General features: G+C 35.6%; 1 protein-coding gene across 1 annotated transcript in view; it reads right to left on the bottom strand.

Moving 5' to 3' along the window:
- Window positions 1–1940: 1940 nt before the first annotated feature.
- The window catches only part of PTPRQ (protein tyrosine phosphatase receptor type Q), a 100075-nt gene continuing 78460 nt past the window's right edge, over window positions 1941–23555 (bottom strand). Inside the window, exons 36-45 of the mRNA XM_039571080.1 lie at window positions 19814–19840; window positions 19072–19153; window positions 15419–15509; window positions 13958–14034; window positions 11461–11595; window positions 11219–11344; window positions 8919–9067; window positions 6874–7009; window positions 3552–3675; window positions 1941–3263 (exon numbers count right to left, since the gene is read on the bottom strand). Of these exons, the coding sequence (XP_039427014.1) occupies window positions 3226–3263; window positions 3552–3675; window positions 6874–7009; window positions 8919–9067; window positions 11219–11344; window positions 11461–11595; window positions 13958–14034; window positions 15419–15509; window positions 19072–19153; window positions 19814–19840 (985 nt within the window). The 3' untranslated portion in view covers window positions 1941–3225. The remainder of the gene's footprint in view (window positions 3264–3551; window positions 3676–6873; window positions 7010–8918; window positions 9068–11218; window positions 11345–11460; window positions 11596–13957; window positions 14035–15418; window positions 15510–19071; window positions 19154–19813; window positions 19841–23555) is intronic.

Below are 23555 nucleotides of genomic sequence, written 5' to 3'. Positions count from 1 at the left end.
ATGGTGTTACGCAGATTAATTCACATTATTAATCTTTTATATAATGCTATGAAATCAAATTACTGAATAGCTCCACATATGCAGTAAAATTACAATTGAACTCACAATTATTTTTATCAACTCTTTTGACAATTTAAGAAGTGCTTTAAATTCAACATGAACTTAATGTTCTGCTGTCTTTCTGTTACCTTTGTGACCTGAACAAGTCAGTTTCTTAAGGGCACTGACAGTAGCCTCTTGTAATGATGTCCAGCAGAACTGGCTATAAATATATATACATAAATACTGCTTCTTCTCTGTATGCAGACATATCAGTCTCTAGAAATTTCCCAGATAATTTAATAGTGTGACTAGTTTCAATACGATTTTAATAATTCTGCAGAATTTCTGAATTTTTCTCCAATTTTTATTTGTTCCATTTCTAATTTTGGCAGAGTACACTCTTGCTATATTAGTAGTGCCAAGAATTTGTAGAAAATAAAGTGGTGACATTAAAAATGAATTGATGTGCTGCTTCATATATATAAATATATTCTTAAAATAGCAATTGGACAAATTCTGCTTGACTCCAGCTCTGCAATGCTGTCAGTAGCACCACCATAGGTCTCATTTCATAAGAGAAGGAGGGATGGAAGACAAGAGACTATGTGGAAATTCTTCATTCATAACTGAACTGAGGTCTGGAGGAATTTCTTGATGCATAGATTCTCCCCTATCCCTGTAAAGCATTGGCAGACACACAGGAAGGTTCAAACTACTGCTGTGTTTATATTGAAAGCCAGTACTTGGAGAGAATTGCTTGAAGATACTTCTTTCCCTGACCATGTAGCTTCTGAGCTGTGGCCAGTTTATGCTGAATATCGTCTTTTACCCTGGAGATGACACAAAATGTGTCGAGGTAGCATGCATCAGATTGCTTATGTCAAACTGTACAGTAAAGTACTTGAATTACTTTTCATGAAGAAAAGAGAGTCACATTTTCTAGTCTCTTACTAAGTTGTCAGACAAGCAGGTTACTGAATGCAGTGTAATCTGCAGTGTAACCGTAGGCACATCCCCTAAAGGAGTATATAGGATTCTTCACCATTAAGTATTTTATAAAAGGCAGAAAACACTTAAGCACATTTAGAACTTCTGGAGTTCATCTCTATGATGTATAAGGCTTAGCCTTTTCCTCCAGATATTCCACCATTATGGATATAAGATTATACAAGATTCTGACTTTATAATGTCGATTTATCACAGTGCTCCCTGTACTGCTACCAAGTACAACCACAAATCATGAAAAACATCTGTAAGTCCCTATAAGCAATTTGTCAGAATACTTTAAAGTACATGTAAAATAAATGAAGAACACATGTTTCATAGGAACCAAATGAAACTAGAGCTGTACCGAATGCTTTGCCAGAGACTTGAACAGCTGTGGACATCAACTCTCTCTCCCCCTATCAAGCGTTAAAAGGCATTGTTTTCTTTTTTAGCCTGACAGGTGATGTTTACAATACTGTTGATCTTCCTAAAAGACAGATTGCCCAAATATCTCTGTAGACCACTTCTACCTCCTTAAACACAGTGTTTTGATTTTCATTTTAGATATTCGACACTTTCTGCCAAATTACAAAGGGTCTTCACTGTACCATCCTTGTCAGCTTCTAAAACCACCGTCAATTAGTTCTGAAAAAGTACCATGTTACCTTCTGCACAGCATTTTCTGTCTGGAAGTAGTGAAGAAATGGAAAGTTCTGTTCATTGACTATTCTGTTCGGAGTGTGCACACACAAGAACAGTCCTTCATATACATATTTCAAGCTTCTAAAGAAGTTTGTCTGACTTCCCTGATCTTGATGTCTCAACAAGACAGCTTTGATTTCTTTGATGTCTAAACACAATATGAGATGGCAGTTGCATAGTCTCTTTATTATTATGTTTTCCATCTCAGATTAAGGTTACAGCTTCATTGTTATTCAGAATGATGATACATTTCTTTACACTGAGAAAAAATTAGCAATCAACCCTTCCATCTAATAATATCAATTGAATACTGTCACTTCCATGTAAAACCAGAGCACACAGTTTCATTATCTCTCTAGTCTTCCTACTCTACCAGTTTTTGCTTTTCTTCTCAGATACAAGCTCCCTGCTTCTCACATTCCTGTTTCAGATCTATTTCCAATAATCATCATCATCATCGGGAGTGGAAGATGTTTTCTTTTATTAAATCTCCAGATATTAGCTCCTGTAATTTTCTGTGTGTACTGTGATTTGTCAAACCTGAGGAAGGTGAAAAAGCTTTTTTACTTAACAACTTTGTTATAAAATACATTGATATTAAATTTTAAGCAACCTTTCAAAATGCTGAATAGTGTTGTATTCAAGAAAGGTGAATGAATTCTAAACATTCTATTACACAAGCCAATCTAGCATTCATTACAATAGTATATTATTAGTTTTACTTTGTTTTATCTGCTTGAAAAAGTAGCAGGAATGTAAAGTATTTTCTTCTGCACTGAACATATGCAATCATCATTATATATTAAAAAAACCCCAACCTGCTGATTATAAAATGGCTTAAATAGCCCCAAGTGTCCCTGAAGAGCTACTGTGTACTGTGTAAAAGCTGAATAATCCTGCCCATGTCAGAAGGTGACTCTTCAGCTGTTCAGGATCATGGGCTGATATGCTACCACTTGTAAAAAAAATATTCAAAACACAAGAACATAGAGTTAGGTAAAGATCACTGTCATGGTCTTGGAATTAATCTGCAAGAACTGACAACACTGAAGCCAGTCTAGCAAGAATGAGTAAAGAAACTGTAGCTTTTACTTAAAACCAAAACACGCAGAACACAGCAAATTCACACCAAAATAAGTTCAGTGGAAATATTAATTTTTTACGTCCTATTTGGCTCATTTTTCTTTTACAAAGATAGTTTGGAAAAAAAGAATGTGTTCAAATACACTTTATATTTAAATACATACTGAATGCACTATTTATATAACACCAGAAGTACAGCCTCTGCAAAAGTACTCCAAACCATTATTGCTCAGTGTTCTGAATAAAATACTTTAAGTTATTTATGAAGGCACATTGATAGAAGAAAAGATGTTTCAATCATCTGTATTTCGTTTAATCAACAAAATAGGGGAATTCACTTTGGCCCCTGTGCTTAGAAAAATATGACTTTGATTTTCAAAATCTCCTTTCTGTAATATTTACTCCTAGTATTTACATGGTAGTTTCTTCCCATTCAAGCTCCACATCACCTGCAGAAGAAACAGATACATTACATTAACCTACCTTGTAAACAAATATTAACTAACGGCAGGTAACTGTTTTTCACTGAATTTAAAAGATCTTGCATGGAAAAAAGTGGGGAAAGCTTGAGCAATGACTATCACTATAAGGGGGAATAAAAAGCAGCAAAAGGCTAGATATGTATATTTTTGAAGCAAAAAAATGCGTGTCAAAGGACTTTTTTCTGCTTCTTAATCTGGACAAGTCATTGCACCTGCTATGAAAAAATAATTTTGACACAGTCTGTATCTCCTTACCTTCCATGGCATCCAGAGAGTCCATCTTTTGCAGTGCTGAGTAATTTACAAAACATAAGGGCTGACTATTTCCCTTGGTTGTCAACAGATCCAATACACATTGATGTAAAAAAATGTATTGTGCCTGTAAGATGTGAATTTAAAGATGCTTGATTAGAAGAAAAATGTACTTGTAATACCAAATAACCTTTTTACTTTTTCTATAACACCTAGAAATATCTCAAAGTAACTGAAGTTTAACTCAGCAATCTCAGTACTTTGGTGACCATATTGTGTATGCCTGATCTGATTTCAATTATTATGAAGAATAATGCTTTAAATTTGTCAAAACATGTTAATCCTTATGACTAGTAAGATGTATGAAATTAGACTAACCATAACTGAGGGCTACTCCACAATTTTCTGTGACTGTTTATTCTGTGAACAGACATTTTGCCACTAAAGCAGACTGAAGAAACTGAACCATAAGAATGTAATATCTAGATAAGAAAATTTTCCTCTTTCTACCATAGAGAAAACCAGCAGGGTGCACTCAAATGCAGAAGTTCAAGTAAATCTAAATGTATATGTTTTAGTAGAATGCACCAGTGCTAGGAGCAAATCAACCTGGTATTTTGAGTGATACTTCTCGAGCTGTAGCCTCATTTTTAACAGATGATAGCACAAAGAGTGGGCAACTAAAGTTAATTTGACACTTCCAGGACATGAAGTCTGAAAAGAGGAAAACAAAATAAGACAATGTAAGAATGAAATAAAGGAATGAAAACTGATAGAAAGATAATAAATGGATTAAGCATATATTCACATAGGAGAAGCATTTTATATGTAGATGCAGACAATAAGACACGTGTTCAGGTTGGAAGAGACCTCTTGAGACCATCTGGTGCAACTACCCACTGCTCAAGCTGGGTCAGCTAAAACATGTTGCCCAGGACCTTGTTGAGATGGACTGGAATATCTGCACCAAAATCATACTATTACCATTGACTTTTGCACAGACAAAAATATTTATGTAATTTTTCTGCTCAGTAATTGCTATTTTGTTTCAGAACTGCCACCAGTTTGCAATTCAAGTGTCTCAGATGTATGAGAGAAATTTGCTTACATAGATAAGTTTTATGGTCACAGCTCCAGAGCTGTGGGGGTAATTAAAACAGCTTTTCCCAGGCCTCCTGCAGTATGCAGTACCATCACACTTTTCAATAACTTTCTTTCTGAAATAATAGCATGGCATTACTTCAAACTAGCCCTTGTACTAGGCAAGAAGATAAACTTTAACATGTCCGCTGGACAAACATGGACTTTTAGAATGAAGGTCTGAAGTTTCAGTGGAGTTTAGATTGGTTATTCCAGTTCAGAATGCAGACTGAAAGTTCCATAATCTCTTGGACTCATACAGCTACTCCTGATGATGTAGCAATGAAAATCTTTCTGGGTTTGCCAGGGGAGAGTGAGGCAGGCTACCTGGGCATTTTATGTGTAACTAGTTATTTTCCCAGTTAGAATCAATGAGAATCTTAACTATTCTCATCCATTGGCTACAGTAACAGATCAAGACTCTGTTAGAAAAAAACCCATTATTTTGAAGCTATAAACAAGAAAAATACAGGTCTGAGAGCAATCAGCTTTTATTTACTCATAGAACTTACAGACAGTTTGACTGAGGCATTTCTATACTGAGTCCTGGGGAGGCATTGCTCCTCTAATTTATATCTTCTGTGCTGATCACATAAAATCTGATTAATAGGCAACTCAACAGTGTTTTATAACAGAACTCTCAGAACAGTTTGACTTTTGAATCCACCATAAAAATTTACAAGATTTATTCCCTTTGGGCAAGTTTTGTCGATGATCTGACTTTTGTACTGTTGCGAACATGAGCTAGAAATTACCTAGACAGAGAACAGCCAATCTCAGAATTTTACTGCTAGCATACAGATGGATATTTGATTTGTTAGAAAATCTGAACTCTGACACCATCGTCTTGTATTGCATTTGAGCACACATTTTCCTAGCCCCTGCCAAAATATTCAAATGAAGAGGTACACAAAAATCATGTATATTTTAAAAACAAACATTGATCTTATTGAATGTCTCACTGTTTTAAGATTTTATTTTGGGAGCTCGCCTATTAAATTGTCTGCCAGCCTTTGATTTATTTTTAGATGATTCTACTTCTAGTCAAAAGTGTAAGAGAAGGACCAAAAATAGGCCCAGAATTCATCATCACAAGAAAGTGCTGGCCATTGGTTAGCGGCATCAAGATTTCAAAAGGAAAAATTTAGAGCAAATGGTAATCAGACTGCACCTTACAAGATACATCATGCCAGAGTATCACCAGAAGGTCTCAAAAACGTCTGAGGAAGGGTTAACTGCTTTGCATATTCTGACATACTTTTTACATATTCTGATGTGATATGGACTAGCAGAATTGCATTCCCAATGGAGAAAGTCTCCTTACATTAAAATCAATTTAAATCCACCAGTCATGTGGAAGTTCATCCTGAAACTACTCCTCCATACTGAGAAGCTGGTAAATCACACTGTAGACTCAAAGGCTTCAGGCTGCCCTGGGTTAGATCTGGCCTGCAGGAGACTTATGCCAGAAGCCTTATCCAAATAAAGCTGATTTCCATTCCACTGGGCATTTAGGATCAGCTTTAAATTCTTCTATTGTTCCTTTACGTATACTCAGAATTCCAGATACAGCAGAAGGAAGTCTTCCTCATCAGCAGATCGTCAATGACTTATGTTCATACAAAATAAATCTGCCAGAAATGTACTTTTTAGACCCAAAACCCACCACTGATTTTGAAAAGTTTGAAACCTGTACTTAAATCTATCCATATGTGCTATTTTATTTCAAGCAATTGAAAAAGAATCAAGGAATCAATAATGAGTTCAAAGGTAAATGAATATTTTAAAGTCTGGTGGACTATGTGACATATGCATACACAAAAAAATTACACTTAAGTAGTAAATGAAGCCAAATCAAGTAGTGAATGAGCAAATCCATTTTTAATTTAACAATTGTTCTTCATTCAAAACTTGAAATAAAATTTCTTAGAGACTGAGAAATTATTATTTAGCTTCTAAAAATAAATAGCACTCTTTTCAGCACTTGTCAAGACTTTGCTGGCTAAGTATACTTAGGTGGACACATACAATATATTTCCACAATGCTTGAAATAAATGAAAGCAGAGTTTGGTAGAAAATTAATTATACAGCTGATTGTTATGAGCTTTCTAGTCTTGTTTAGTAGATCAGAGGAAGAGATGACTAATTTTTCAACAACAGGAAAACACAATAGATAAATCTTACCAGATTCTGTACCATACACATTCTTTCACTTCTTAGCTCAGCTACAAGTCCATAGATATCCACAAAATCATGGTCATTTATATGTTGGGTTAAATGGTCAAGTGCAATATAAACACCTGTTCTTCCAACACCAGCACTGCAAACATGATAAACAAGATAAAATAAAGCTATTATTTTAATGCTTTTAGCATTTTCTTGGAATATTCTGGATAAAATGTTTATTATGAAAAGAAAAACTTTTGAAAAAAAACCAAAATCTTTTTTCAGTATTTACATTTTGTGAATTCCTTGCTGAATTGGATCAAGTGAAATCTGGATTTGAACCATCTTCTAATTTTGAGTCTACAATTTCACATTTTCATAATTTTTTTTTTTTACTCATTTATATGACCCAAACCTGTTTGAACAGATTCCTATAGCTTTTCTGTGAGTTTTCTAGAGCTCATTAATTGAGAGGAAAAAAAAGCATAAGATTTTGCGAAATCACACTTGGATTCCGTGATACTTCTGGTGTTTGAGACAAAACAACATGGGATCTAGCAAAAAATTTAAAAGAAAATACTTTTAAAGGAGGATGAGTGTGCAAGACATGCTGGTAGGTAGTGTTTTATTTCAAGGTCTCATAATGAATAGGATTGTTTCCAAATTACTGTCAGACTTCTCTGCAATTGGTGTAATCAGTGCAGGGTATATATGGAGGATGAGTGTGCAAGACATGCTGGTAGGTAGTGTTTTATTTCAAGGTCTCATAATGAATAGGATTGTTTCCAAATTACTGTCAGACTTCTCTGCAATTGGTGTAATCAGTGCAGGGTATATATCTCTGCAGATAATCAAGAGATATATAGCAGAACTCTTGAACTTGCAAGATCTAATGAGGAAAAAGTAATGAATGAATTTTCTGGATATGAGAATACATAGTAATGCTCTATAACAATCACGAATTTGAGCACAGGTGGATGTGCCATGCTGGCCCCTTCATACATCTCCGTTCTGAAAAGCGGATAGAACTTGCAGAGAGTCCCCACAGAATACAAGTGTCCTGAAAATATGAAGACCATATTGTTCTCTCCTGTAATAATCTCTCTGGCCCTTGCAGTAGAGGGAAATGTTCATCAAAGAAAACAATATCAAATAAATGAGGCTTTACCACCCTTTGTGAGTGGCACCCATAGGATGCTGAGGACAAATAAAAAGACCTCCCATGCATGATAAAGTGGTTTGGGAAAAGATTTGTAGCATCAAAGCCATCTTTTCCTTCCTCTTATTTCCAGACTCACATCAAGTGAGAATGAGGCAAAGACTCAGTAGCAGACCTATGAGTTCAGATCCCTTTTATGGAGCCCACTCATTCAGTGGGAACACTGACCTGCACAAAATTTGCAAACACACTCATCGGTTTCCTTAAGACTTAGGCCTCCCCACACACTCACTCTTTGAAACAGAAGTTTAAGGGTGCTAATGAAATCAGTGGAAACTATGACAGCTGAACACCTCTAACCATCAATCCGTTTATTTAAGAGCCTAAATATCGGTTTTAGCTGTTTCCAGGCATCCAAGATTGAAATCTGGCCTGTGCAAACCCTTATTCCTATTTGTCATTCTCTGTGGCTTCCAAATAGTTTTTTCCTTATGATATGTGACATGTGCATTTAAAATATATTTTTAATACTTGCTTCTTAAGAAGACCTCTAATTATAATAGAACTAATTTAAACCAACATATGTCATTTTCTATTCCTCTTCTTATGATTAAAGAGGAAAATGGTGATAAACCCAGCATTATTTTATGGTAATTGTTGGAGCAATTATTTCCCATCACCTCATAATCCCACAATGGATTTCCATACATGGAAGCACAGACATTGGCATTTTACCTTCCAGAAGGGAGTAAGATGGACTGCTGGAGAAACCTTCACTGCTGTCCATACTAGAACCCTATCTGTGCAATCAGTCTTCATGGTTGTTCTTCTGGCAACTTCCCTGTGCATTAATACATACTTGAAATTCTAGGCTACCAAATGATGATTTGGTAAATACACTTACCTGCAGTGAACCACCATTGGTGTGCTATCATGTGCTCTACTTGCACGGATGAGTTTTACAAAATGGATAATTGGTGCAGTAGTTTCAGGGACTCCATGTTCTGGCCAAGAAGTAAAGTTACACTGCCGCACCATCATGCAGTCTCCATGCTGAAAAATACAAAATATTGCAGTTTTTACAGAAGAAATGCTACAGAAGGTTCAGTAAGGTATATGTAACCATCTCTGTAATCTCATGTAAAAAATAAAGTTAGAATAGCATAATAATTATAGGATTTACTGGCATGAAGGGATAATTTGTTGTTCACAGAACTTCTGGGATGTTTTTTGAGGGATGGCATCAAGTCCATCTTTCAGGAAGTATTAGTGACTTCAAGCAGTCACTCTTCATTTGACTTTAGTCATTATATCACTGTAATTTGTAGATTGCGGGTTGAAGTTTCTATGGCCCATTTAGAAGTTTATTGAGCTGGGATGACAAATCTGTTCAGGAAAAAGCAACCATTCTAAGACTGATCCAGTGTAGTGAAGGCAAACACACATACATTGGTAAACATAGACACATTTTCTTTCATGCTCTCTCAATCAGAGCAGCAGCAACAGTAAACCTCAAAAAATAGGTTATGATCTGATACCTAGATTACTTTTGAAGGATGTAAAAATGAAAGAACAGGATCATGCCAAAGGACTGTCTAGTTCAATATGCATTTCCAACCGTGGTCAAAAAAATGTTAGGGAACATTATAAAACATGACAACAATATATCTGTAGTTCCCCAGAATATCCTTTCCATTCTTAATAGTTTTTGACTTTTGAGCTGCCTCAGTCAGAGACAGTAAACTGAAATTTAATAATAGTACACGTCAGTATTTTCTTCTACTGATTTATGGAGATTTTTTGAATCCCTGTAAGTTTTTAGACTTCACAATATCCTGCAGCAAGGAGTACCACAGTTTAATCAAACGTGTAATGAACCAGTTCCTATTTTTTTAGATTTCTTTTGAACCAATTGCTTGCTTATTGCAAGAAATATTGAACAACTGTGAACAAGTATGTGTGGCAATTACTTTGTAGTTGTACTATTTTTTTAAAACTGATCAACATGGAAGAGGAGTTACTTTGCATGCACAATGGCAATGGTTTTGAGTTATTTGCTTCACATACGCTTTTTACCTTCACTGGAAGATCATCAAGCATCCACCCACTTGTGAATGGATGTACAATCTTAAAACCAGCAATACAGCACATTTAATGACATGCTTATAAAGGGCATAGCTTCTTGTGCAAGGTAGTTCAGCTATAGTAAATGGATCATCCAGTCAATTCAGATTATCTTCTTTTCAGCCTCACCCTCATTAACACAAGTGACTTTGCATTTCACTGGCATTCATTTTTATTCTAAATACTCCTTTTTCCAGTCTTGTTTCTCTATGCTCTATTTTTAGCTGAAAAAAAGGTTTATCTTCTCTCAATCATTTTTAAATGTTCAGTTTCTCTGTACTATCTGCACAACATACCCTTATGGGGTGACAGCTGAGACAAGCCCCTAGCTGCTGTGTGCCCTTTGGCACGTGCACATGCCACAGGGTGATAATGCCTGCATTTGGACAGACAAGTTCAGGTCCTAGGATCTGGCTACACAACATACAGATCAATGCTGGGAGTGCAAAAGAAAGCTGACCTAATTTTGGGTCATAATCCCCAGATTGCTTTTTGAGCCCGCCTGCTGCTCTGACTTAATGCTGGGTTATAATTTTTCCAAGGCATGGAAAGTGTAGTTGTGGATCATGACAAAGGTGAAGATCTCTTCTGTACCCTTACTTTTCCTTCCCAGCACAAAGCGTGGGAGTAATACTTATATTGGGTGAATCTCCTGGGGGTGGAGGCCAATGGCTGGTGGTACAATGCAAAGCAGCTGCACCAGAGAATCTTGCCCTTTAATCTGAGAGGGATACATTCAAAGAGATTTGTCTGATCCCAGAATGGTTAGCATTACTCCTTTCTAGAAGAGACACTGAGGTGTCCAAGCAGAAACTTCACCTCCCACCAGACCAGAGGTTCAGTAACCTTAAAAGGTCCTTCATAGCATGTTGGACATATTTCTGAATTCTTTGTGACATATATTCTCAGGAAATAAAACATGAATGAAAACAAAATGCAGGACAACCAGGCAGTAAAATGTATAGACACTGAAAGATTAAAAGAAGAATATTGAGGGAGTAGTTGGGTGGAATATAGTATATCTGATGTTCTTTGAGGTGTTGGATGAATTTTTTCAGTCAACTTCCAGTTGTGGCTTACCCTTTCAATTTTTAGATCTCTGATGGTCCAGTCTATTTGAATATCTTCCATCAGTTTAGTAATCACTATATCCCCAAACACAGTCACTGGTTTATTATCTTCTGGCCAGTACTGATGACATCTTATCTGCAGGGAGATGATTACTAATTAAATAAAAATTATCATATTATAATCTTGACAGAAATTACATACAGAATTTCCAGTTGTATCAAATGCTTTTAATTGGTTCACTGGTAACTTACACGCCCTTTTTCAAAACATTGTGTGAGCATCACAAGCGTTTTAGCTCTTGTCTCCCACACCATTCTCCAGAAATCACCCACTGTTCCTGGTAACGGTCCCTGAGTTGCAATAAACTCGTTTGGACATAAATAGCCCTAAGAAAGAGAAAATATTTAATACATAATGGTTGGCAAGGAAACAAAAGAGTTTGCATGTGACTCATAGTTGTGCTTGTATCTGCCATGCCTAAGGCTAAAACCTTGTCAGACATACTAAGCGAATTGGCATATGCCTGGTTAATCACTGCATGGCAGGCTGCCTTGGAAAACTAAGGAAGTAATGGCATTTTTTTTATAGTCCAGTTATGAAACAACACTCTACTGAAGTATGGGAAGTGCCATGGTAATATAAATGCATTTAGCAGAGAAATTACAGGGTCATCAGGTCATCAAATCCCATTAAAAAATATCTAAGCCTTCATATTAGCCTTACCACAGATCCAGCCAGAGGCCACCAAGAACTATGTCAAGAGGCAGCCAGCAAAGTAGAATTAAATAGTGCTAAGGAGCAGTGGAGCCAGGGAAACAACTAAGGAACAGTCTGAGAGCTAGTGCAAGTAATACACCCACTAATGACCTTGCTCTTTGGTGATTGTCAGGGATCTGCTGTAAGTTACAGCTGGAGCTTACTCAAATAAATGATCTCTGATGGAAGGTTTTCAAGAAACCTACTGTAGGTGTTGACTTCTATTTTAGTGTTGGCTTCTGCTCTTTAGTTAATTTATAAATTGGTGTAAAACTTGGGGAGAAGGAAGTTTGTTGAAAAAATCTGTGTAAGTGCTGTGAGTGCACGAGTTCACCTGGATCTGGCTCCTCATAGAAAAGAAGCATACCTACAGGAACTATTATGTACTACAGAAAGTCTAAAATAACAGCAGTGGCAATAATAGCAATAAATTTATGCTGTAGAACTAGCAGTTTACAATATCACAGAGTTCTGCTTATTGTTCAAAATGACTGACACAGTGTTTTATAGCACCACCAAAGCTTCTTGTTGGAATTATAGCCCTATAATTCACAGCTGCCTGTTGCTTACTCCATTTATAATATACAGAACAGGTGGCAGTGGGAAACTATGCTAATCCTCCTTAGTCTAAGAGTGAGGTGAGAAACAATAATTCAGGGAGCTCACAGTTCAGTTACTGACTTTGTTTAACCAATGAAAGCAAAAGTAGCAGCAGAGCTCCCATTTGTTAAAACTGTATACCAGACTTCTCTTTTCCTCTCTTTACAAATGTGCATATGTAAATAGACCTAGGTGATTAGGTATGTAAATACACATACATATTGCATGTTTTCAGCTATATGCATTTATATATTTATACATCTACAAATACGGAAAGTGAGAGCATATAAAGGGAAAAACTTTAGCCTTGAGAAACCACAACACTGGAATTGTCTATTCACTGATGAATGGTCACCTAAAACGTATGCATACGCGCAAAATCTCAGCAGGGAACACTCTGTAGCTGGATTTTGCATCTGTTTGGAAGTTGCTGTTCATGTTCACTGCCTAAGGCTTGGCCTGTCAGTGATAGAAGGGTAAAGACTAGGCCATGCTCCAAGTTGCCTGCTTTCCTTCTCAGTCACTCTGTGTACGGTCCCAGCATCAAGTGGCATGGTTCTTCCTATCTGCTAACCCTCGGACCAAAGACATTCCATAAAAAGGCCATAAATAGCATTTGCTGATGAGAAAGGAAGATCTCTCAGCTCTGTTGCTTATTCTCTGTAATGTCTCTTAGTTACCTGGAAATAACTATTTCTACTTTCCTTTGGGTCGTCTGTTTAGACTACAGTCTGCATGCCTTGCTATGTGTTTGAAAAGTGTTTAGTGTAAACCAAGTCTTGACTTCATGTGAGATCACCAGCCACTGCTAGAAGAGATTAAATGCATAACTATAATTCACACTTTGAGCTTCAATAGGACAAAAATGAGATAAAAATAGAGATGAAGAATTTACTGAGCACACAATAAGAAAATGGAAAGTCTGGGAAGAAAGCTGAGGATAAAAAATACAGTATTACTTTCTTCTTCAAGAAACCTACTTTCATTTTCCTCCATCATAACTTTCACAAAATAATAAGGAACATGCCAAAACTGTTAGCCACTTCTATGAAAATTTTCAGTTCAGTAATCTTTGCATTGTCCTATTCATATACAACAACTTTAACTCCAGAATCAAGAGACCAAATAACACCTATTTAAACAACTGACCTCAGTGGGAGTTCCACTATTGTCTTTAATGATAATGATATGAGATAATTTATAAAAAGGAATTTGCTGGACACAGTTTTGATTATTACTGGAAATAATTTCTTAGCAATGAAAATGGGACATGTGTACTTTTAAATTTTCATATTTAGTGACACAGGAGCCACTTGAATAATGCCATGGCAACAGTGGCTTTCTTCTACCAGAAAAAAACCACAGTAAAAATGTGAGAGACTTTCTACTTACAGACACATAGCTGGCATTAATGTAGTCAGATCCAGGAATACCAGCATCAGGCATCAGCTTTACTCTGTTGTTATTATCTATCATGGAAGTAAAGTCTAGTTAATGAAAAGATTCATTCAAAAACCATAAAACATGTAAAAAGTATTCCTGGAGTGCTAAGAAATAAAAAAATAGTGTTATTTTTGCTAATCTAACAATATTTGACAGAGTAGAACACTAATTACAAAGGTAATTTAAACTTCTTCCATTACTGTATAGTCTTTCTTTAATGTTCCAGACATGTTGTATATAATACTTTTTAATTTAAATGGTGAATGGGCCAAAACCTCCAGTGTGATGTATATATGGGGGGATTCTCTACCTAAAAGTATCCTGTGTACTTCAAGCCATGCTGTTCCAGCACACACAACTTCTGTGTGAATCAGAGAGTAGGGTCAGGGATCTGATAGTTTTTTTCTATATACTTGCTGACCAGGTCTCAGATCTGATTCAGATTCTGGCACTTTTCCATAGTTTTAATTTTTGGATGTAAGGTTAAGTCATTAAAAAAAAAAAAAGAGGGTTTCTGATTTGGTCCCACAGCACAAATGCAGAAATTACAATATCCAAGAAACATGTCATGTGTAACACCAGAATATTGGTGTTTGGTCCCCAACTTAGTAGAGACCATTGGAATAAAAAGTTAAATATTTATGAAACATGTCTGTTTATGTTTTATTGTGTGTCATGAATATAAATTTTTAGTGACTGTATCTTAGAGTATGACTTGAACATGGAAGTAGATAGCAGGAGCAGCTGCTCTGAAAAGTTATTAGCACAGAATGTAGCATTATTAACCAAGGAATCCCATGCACTCCATCTCACATCACAGCTAATGCCTAAAATAATAATGACATTTCTTGTCTTATTAACTGAAAAATGAAGCAGTGTTGAGTATAGAGAGACAGACTCCTGTCTCCTGTGATAATATCTAGCCTGGGCTTATAAGTTACCATACAGTCACTCTGATCTTCTGTGCAACCTTTGTAGCACACGTACACATATCCACAAGAAAGCATATCTAGACTTCTGAGGTAGCTGAATGCACAAACATATGGATTTTATATGTTTAAAAAATTACTTCTTTCTAAAGGGGAAAAAAAAACAATGAGGAAGAATGTTAGAGAGTTTGCTACATGGCTTGAATTACAAAGCCAAGAAACTATTGAGGCTACAGTTTCTTGCACCTGCATATTAAAGCTTGTGAGAGCAAGTTGAAAGCTATTTGCAAATAAAACTGTCTTTAAAAAAACCCACAAAGTAAAAACGGATTACTCAACAGAAAATTATTTCATAATGTGCACATGATTGTACTGCCATTTCAAAGACAGATCAAAAAAAAATACACTTGCAGTCCAAATATCTGTTACACTACTGAAAGTAAAGAGCAAAATTTAGAAGTTGGTCAGTAAACACACATACATGGCTTTATGTTTGGGAAACGATTCTTAGACCTGTTCCAAGGCAGATCAGCATCAGTTGAAGCAAGGTCTTCAAGAAACTTGGGAAGTTCCTACAGAGGAATAAATGTTTGTTGGAAAACTTTTGCACTTGAATGAATTTAAAATATGACACACTCATCCAGTAAGAGGAAAAACTCCAGTTCTGCAACTGTGCATTTCTAAGAATAGCTGGAAACATTACAGAGCTTTCCACCTCACTGTCAACCCCAGTTACACCAGCAGTGTTGGATACAGCACTGCAGACAATGCTGTCAAGTTGAACAATTAAGCTTACATGAACTTTCACCTTTACAAGCCTGGATGAAGTCAGTCTATCAGCTTTTGCAGTTCTTTTCTGGTTTTTTACATGAAGTCACATGCTTGGTTACTATGCCATACTGACTCAGCCTTAGTCTTGAATAATGCCTTTTCCTGACTTCTGTAACTTGGGAGGTTTTGTGGTACAGCATGAGAACTGATGAGAATTTAATTGAGTTGAGACAACTGGCAATTAGCTATTGTTCATGGGACTGTTTGTGAAAGGGGTGGCAAGAGATATCTTGGGTTGTACTGCAGTTTCATAACTGGTCATTAGTTCTGTTACTGGAGGACAGAGAGATAAATCATTCATGTTGAGGCACTTATTTGATGAGGATGTTTGTGTGCATAAACAGGTATAATTTACAAAGTTGATTAAAAGAGTGGAGACAACTTGTTAATGGAGGAAATGTGTTAAAAGTGATGATCTCATCGTGGTGTTAAGAGAATAGAAAACTCAGAAAAGGCAGAATTCCAAATATATTGTTAACTTTAATAGAATTTCCCTTTGCTTGACAAATGTTATGCAAATGCAAATCTGTTTTTTATATCTAAGATATAAATTAAGAGATCCACCTCTTGCTTTGAATGAGTACAATACAAAATTACTCGGCTTGTGCAGAGTAATCCCTTCAAATTTGTATTTTAATATTAGTGGTTACTGTCTGCATGGGCTACTTCCAAAAGTTGGGCAGATAGCCTTACTTTCAGGCTCAACATTAATTATTTTCAAGTGCCCTTTTGCCCAGGTATTTGAGACAGTTTGTATTTTATAAATAGAATTTAATGGGAATCTACTAGCAAATAAATAAATAAATGAGAGAGGTAATGAAAAATGGAAAACCAGGACTGTTTTACTGCAGTGCTTTTCTTTCACTGTTAACTCAAGTATTTTGTCAGCCTTGTGTGTAAAACACAGTTAAAGGGGGAGATGTTAAAATTCCTCTCATTCAGAAAACTGAAACTCTCCCACAAAGTTTCTGTCATTGAATGTTTTCATGAAGGAAGAACATACACAAAATGCTTATTTTGCATTTTGCAAGTGTTTTGGGCTATGGAATCCCATATCATGTGAACTTCAACTTCCTTCATTTGCCTCACTCCTCCAAGTTTTAGCTTGCCAGTTAACTTGTGTAGAGGTAGCACCATTTACTGGTAGCAGTTTGTAGTAGAGAGGAAACAGAGAAGCAGATTTTGTTATTTTCATAGTAATGCTTCCATGGCTGAACAAGTGCTCAAAAGCCTTGTATCAATTCTCTGCATTAGCAGGGATTTCAGCCTTAATTATTATTTTCAGATTTGGGAAAAGACTATTTGTGTTCCCAGACTCCATGACAAATTTTCACAGAAACCATGTTTCTTTGCAAACTCATACAGCTTTGAAATAAACAATTTGCATTTTGTTTACTGCAGTACTTTTATGGCACTGTGGTGACATTTTGAAGTATTTCATTCTTTTATTCATGAACAAAACTTATCATAAAACAAGTATTATACTAGTATTTCTGTTTCAGTAATTTTCCAGCTACTAAAAAAGCTTAAGTTCCCAAATGTATCGAGAGACACAGGAATCAGCTTGAAAGCTGGAAGTGTGAATAGCGGTGAGGTGGTGCCCATCATCAGTTACTTTGGCTTCTTATGGTTTCTTTAAATTTGTCTTCTCTGACAAGAAATGGATCTAGGTCCATTCTGAGGTCTGGATTCCCTTCTCATCACATTTACACACAGGTCATGTTCACATGTGGACCAAGATTGACCCCTGAGGATGTCCTGGCCTGGCAGTTTGGTCAGTCAAGCAAATTAGATGAAATCAGGAATGTTCATGGGTTACAAGACTATGTGAAATGGAAAGAGTCACATTTATACTGGAAAACTCCAAATCATGTTTGTTGCCCACAAATTGCCTATTGTAAATTATCTGTAGACTACTTTACCTACCAAAGCATATCTTAGAATTTTCCAGGAAGACTGCTAGGTCAAACAATCCAAATTCAACATAGGGAATATACTATCAGGTTATTAGTATAAATTATCATATTCACATGTTCAGTTTCCAATACACCTGAATTTACTAGACACTTTCTGGTAATGAATGTTAATATGTGAAAGTGTTACTGATAGTAAAACTTTCTATCTGTTCAGTCATGTATAATGTCACTATACTCATTCTTGCTCAAGTGAAATAACACTTCTGGTTTTAGGAAAAAATGTTCTTACTTTATTGCTGTGAGAATTTTATGGTGTTTTTTATTATTAAATCCAGACCAATTTTACCTAATGAGCATAACAAAAAAAACAGTAGGAAAAACCATTAATCTTTATACACTTTTGTTAGTGTTCTCTTGGAAAGTGAAATATTATAATTTAGCAGAAGAAAAGCCAGTTGTTAAATCTCTATTTTTGTTAATCCAACTGGTAAATTATTCATGGTAAATTTATAAATCCAAAATAATAAAAATCACTGGACACTGACAAATTATTTTTGGGCAAATGACTGTATGGGTAAAGAAAGATAATGATGATAAAGATTCTGAAATAACAAGAAGTTATTGTTGAGAAAAAAAAATGATAGCCATAAAATATTACTTAATGAAGATAGTGAAAACTTTGAGATCTAAATTTGAAATGATACGTGTATTATATTATCTGTAATGTATATTTTGAGAACTAGGCTCTTTTCAGAAAGCAAGACAGGTTGGCTGTGTTTATCTGCTCATGTAAGGAGATGGAGACTATTCACATGGAAGCTATTCTCAAGAGCATAACAAATATGACCCACTACTTGTAGAGGAACAAAAAGCTAGGTACCATGTGCAAACCTTTTACTTTCTGCACCAAAATCTATGAAAGAAAAACATTTCTGAGGCAGTGGCAATATGACTGGGGCCTGAAAATTTCACAGAATGAACATTAACTCTGTTTTTGGAGTCATCGTCACGCAGGAAAATGAACATATTTATAGCAGTTAAATATACCTGTGCATATGATAGAAAACTCTAAATAACTTGTTCTTAGGTAATCTACATATACAACACTACATATGTAAAAACATAAATATGGTGGTCTTGAAATGTTGGAGACTAAAGAAGATCATCTTTGGCTGACACTAAGGTGAATAATTCTGACCAGGTTGCAGTATAGACTGCAGAATCCAAATCAGTGTACTATTACTTTCTAAACAATCAACCTGGTAATTGGGTATTGATTATCAAGGCCAGAGTCCTTCATGGCCTTGCCTGCTTAAAATGGACATGAAATGTGACACATGAAACGACTGAAGGTCTTGCGATGTTGTGACAACTGCTAGCAACATACCGAAAATTCTTCCTGAAACTTTAGGTTGTTGTTTGTGCAAAGCTCTTCAACATGTTGTAGAAAGGATTTCTTGCTTATTGGCCTGAAAATAAGGACAGAAGAATTAGAAACCCATAGGGAATGTCTTTGTCATTCTTTTTATTTAACTGTAGTTTGTTAATAAGCAATGTTTTCCAGTTCAATGGAAACTGATACTTACAGAAAATGATAAATTGCTTACAGCATGCTTATTTGATTTCTTTTCGATCACTTAAAAGGGAAACATTTTATCCCCTTGTTGTTCCCCTTCACAAAATTTTTAATGTTGCTAATGTTAAGAGTACTGGAGGCTATGATTGTTTTTATAGGTAACAGCATTTCAAGGCAAGGTTTTGACATTAAAGTAAATTTGTGAACTTATTATTGCATTCTAAGCTACATAATACTTCTTTGTCACACCGAAAACATTTTATACTTTGCAAGGTTTTAGACATATAAAATATTGCGGTGACCTCATTCTCATAATGACATGGTTTTTAAATCCTGAGGAGGTTAAATAACCCTGTATTACTTCCCAAGCTAAAACACAGACATGCAGGCTTCACCCCAGAGAGAGAGAAAGCATTTCTCCAGTTACTATGCAATTAGTCATGCTTTTATGATTTATACGCAGCTTGGAATTTTTTTCTAATAAACATAGAGGAGGGAACCACACGTTGAGACTCATCAATGAACACAACATAAAAATCTTTAATAAACTTACTTGATGGATTTTCTATAACTAAGTAACCTGCAACAGAGATTTTTGTTAAGTATAGCAAGCTGAGAGATAACCAATATTGTGCATGTTTATAGATTCTAGATTAAATACCAAGTAACTAAAGATTGGTTTCCCTTATGGATTCAAATTCAGGTATTTTTGGGTGATTGTCTTCATTAGTTTTTGTCTCAGGTATTGGCAGATATGGATAACAGTTTCTATCTTTCTCTTTAAGTCACTTCACAGTGCTCTGGGCTCATATGGCCCTGGGAAACCCATACTTGCTGCACACCATTACATATATATTTATAGGCTTTATTTTGCATTCTTTACCCAATATCATCCTTCTAAGGACCATTTCAGAGCATCAGGATAGGATTAATCTAACTGAACACAGACACCTATTTCTTAGTTAGTCACTGGATTTCTTTTATAATCAATGAGGAGAAATAGGTGTAATTTCATTTCATTTGAAGCAGATATCTAAAATGAGTCACAGATGAATCATGCTACTGGTGTACCTCTACAGAAACCACAGCTATGGTAGTTTTCCTAAATACTTTAAAAATTAGTGTCCTGGTTTCATGTTCATTTTTCACATGTTCACTGCTGTTTCTGTATATGTCAATTTTAAAAACTGTGATACATATTAAATCTTTAACTTGATCTCACAGCAGGTTTCATGAAGATAGTATATGAGCATCTACACTCAGGGCACTTTCAGATGGCCTTGAAACTTGGTCACAATTGCTTCTGAATGTATTTAGAAACAAGATTTTGAGCACTCAGACCCACAAACCTTGTCTAAAGGACCAAATAAAAAAGTTTGTAATAATTCAGTTTAAAAGATAACCTGGTCCTTCAAAAAATTCTAAGTACCCCTTTTATGTGTCTGTTCCTCCAAATACACATTCTTGCAGAAAATATGACAAAAAGTATTCTCTAATACAAATGTCTACTCTACTGCTGTCATAATTTTAGTAGAAAAGGAAAAAATTGCTTTAAAATAGTTGGTTTATGAAGTTATTTGTAATTATTTAAATTTAATTGAGATGATAAAATGAGATTAATACAATTGCTGAATAATTTATTATTAAGCTTCAGAGAAGTTAATTTCAAGGCTACTAAGGATGCCTTTGTGATGCATACTTTGTTAGAACTGTTACACTCAAACAAAGCAAACTGGCTATGAAAGCCTCACTGGATCAGTCTCACTGGAGTTAAAAGTATTCACAGAAATAAAGATGCTTACTAAGACAACTGAAGGACAGCTTCAGAGTGAAAAAGAAGGCAATTAAGATAAGAAAGCATGCAACTCTTTTTATTCAGAATGTTTAGACATACAGCTTGTGCTTATTGTATCACATAAGTTATTTGCATTACATGGCAGATGAAACTACCTTCTAGTAGTATTGGCAACATTATAGAGCTAAAGTTTCCTAACAAAAAAGGATTTTTAATAGCTGTACCAAAGTACTGCACACAAATATATATTTGTCTTTGAGCAGAACAGAAACTTTTTGTAGCCTTTTTTTTCAGGACAAAATTATAAGCAGACTTTGAAGGGAGGTTACACTTGTTTTTCCTTTGAATTCACCTATTTTCACCATAGAACAACAGAAAAAAGTCATGTCCCAGTTGGCATTCCAGTAATTTTTCAAATACAGTTAGCTCTCAATTTTTTAGCCATGAGGGGCTTACTGCACATAAATTGCAGTAAGAAAATGCAGCTTGGTCATTAGGGAATAAAAATTAATTCTGTGTTGTACATAAGAAATCCAGGTATGCCATTTAGCACTTCAGTGCTGAAGGTACCTGGATCCAACAGTATAACTTTTTTTAAGAAGCAAGGCATTTATGGGTTGATACTTAAACCTATCTGTGGGAATTTAAGTGAAAGACTTGATTTTTAGAATTACTGAACTGTCACACTTCTGTTAGTAGCAAGTGCACATAGCAGTGGCTTGGCAGCTCAGAAAATAAGATGATTTACTTTAAAATGCCTATAGGAAAGTTAATGTCTAACTTGTCTAACTGCGGCAAAGGAGTTGGCTTTGCTGTGTAAGGATCTTCAGAAGGGATGAATTTTGTATTCTCACTAAATACTTCCAGCAGTGCTCTGTTTCACCACCATCCTTAGGCTTAAAATAATAGTATTTTTTCTATGTCTCTTGACTTAGAATACATAGTAATAATCTTACAGTATTTTGTCAATGAACAAATACTCATCTATCTGTAATCTTGTCCTCCACATTTCCCAGTGTTTTTTATAAAACTTAAAAATATAAATATCACTAGATCTTGATAAGCACAATTTAGAATCAAACCATGAAGTTGAAAATTTCCCTATTTCAGCTGGACCATTTCAGATTCCCACTTGTCTGACTCTGAAATGAGGAAAGAAAAACATTCTCTAAGATAAAGAATGCTTTATTGCCTTAAATCTGATTTTCTTTTAAAACAGTGTATTGTTTCATGTGTGGGGTTTTTTTGAAGACTATCAAAAATCTGAATCCCACTCAGATTACTTGTGATAGAGCTAGAAAGAAGCCATTTATTTGTGTTGGCAGTGATAACTGAAGACATATTGTCACACAGACTCAGCTTTCTCTCTGGGTCAATCATCTGAAATCCACAAGGAATTAAAATTTCGTCCAACCAGAAAACTACAGAAATTACTATGTAGGCAAAAGGCTTAACTCATAAGCACCACTGACACTTCCTAGGACCAACAGAGGAACTAATTTTTAATAAGTTAATTGAAAGCAATACGGAGCTTAACCCTTCCTACATATTAAAGGCCTAAGGAAAGAGAACACATGGTCATTTCTTCCATTGTACCAGGACATATACATTCATAAACATTGTTCTCCTGGGACACAAAATTTAGTAATCAGCTGTCAAAAATAGGCTTCCTGAAAGGAAAGTTGTTGAAGAAAAAGACAAGGCAGAAGCCATGCCTATCCTTACTCAAAGGAAGACAGGTCTGTCTACACAAAGAAAGAATTTGGCTGGTCTATAGAAATTACTGTGTGTGCAAAATTGTTACCTCAAATATAGACACCCACTGAATGCATAGTATATAGGAAAGATAAGATCAGACAATCATTTTCTATACAATACTTTTCCATAAGGAGTTCTAATTACCTAGTGTTTACAGGGGCTACAGTGTCTGTAATGCAGAAATATTTCTTCTGACCCCATTTTCTTGACAAGCTGTCTCACATAGAGTGAAACAAAAGCCTCAAAGAATCAACTACAAGGTGCAATTTCTCAAGGAAAGATTTTAAAAAACTGGAGATCTAAATGGCTTTATCCTTGCTGCAGAAAGCACCACAAAAGTAGAGTGCCAGAGAGGTTGTCTCCTAGGTAAGCACCTGGAACAAGGAAGAGTTACTTGTATCTCACCAAACCTGGCGCACCCTGAAAATTTAGGGACAGAATCTATTCACAGAAGATCAGGGTCTGCTTTGAAGGGTGACTTGGCGAACCCTGTGGAGCTGTTGTAAAAAGCAAGTAATGAGAGCACCCAGTATATGTATATCCAGTGCGCTTGATGAAAAAGTATTTAATTCAGTTTAGGTTGATGGGCTATATATATTTTGAACAAGGTTGCTTTTTACTGTTATTAGCTGTCTCACACCATCTCCACCATCAGTGCAACATATGTCCCAAACATTCAAAGTTAGCATTTTGGGTTCATAAGGAAGATCTAATTTTCCACTAAATTCAGTAGGACTTAATT

Source organism: Corvus cornix, chromosome 1A, assembly GCF_000738735.6.
Source record: "Corvus cornix cornix isolate S_Up_H32 chromosome 1A, ASM73873v5, whole genome shotgun sequence".
NCBI lineage: Eukaryota > Metazoa > Chordata > Aves > Passeriformes > Corvidae > Corvus > Corvus cornix.
Note: the sequence above shows the minus strand (reverse complement) of the source record. Positions and strands in the feature narration are given on the sequence as shown.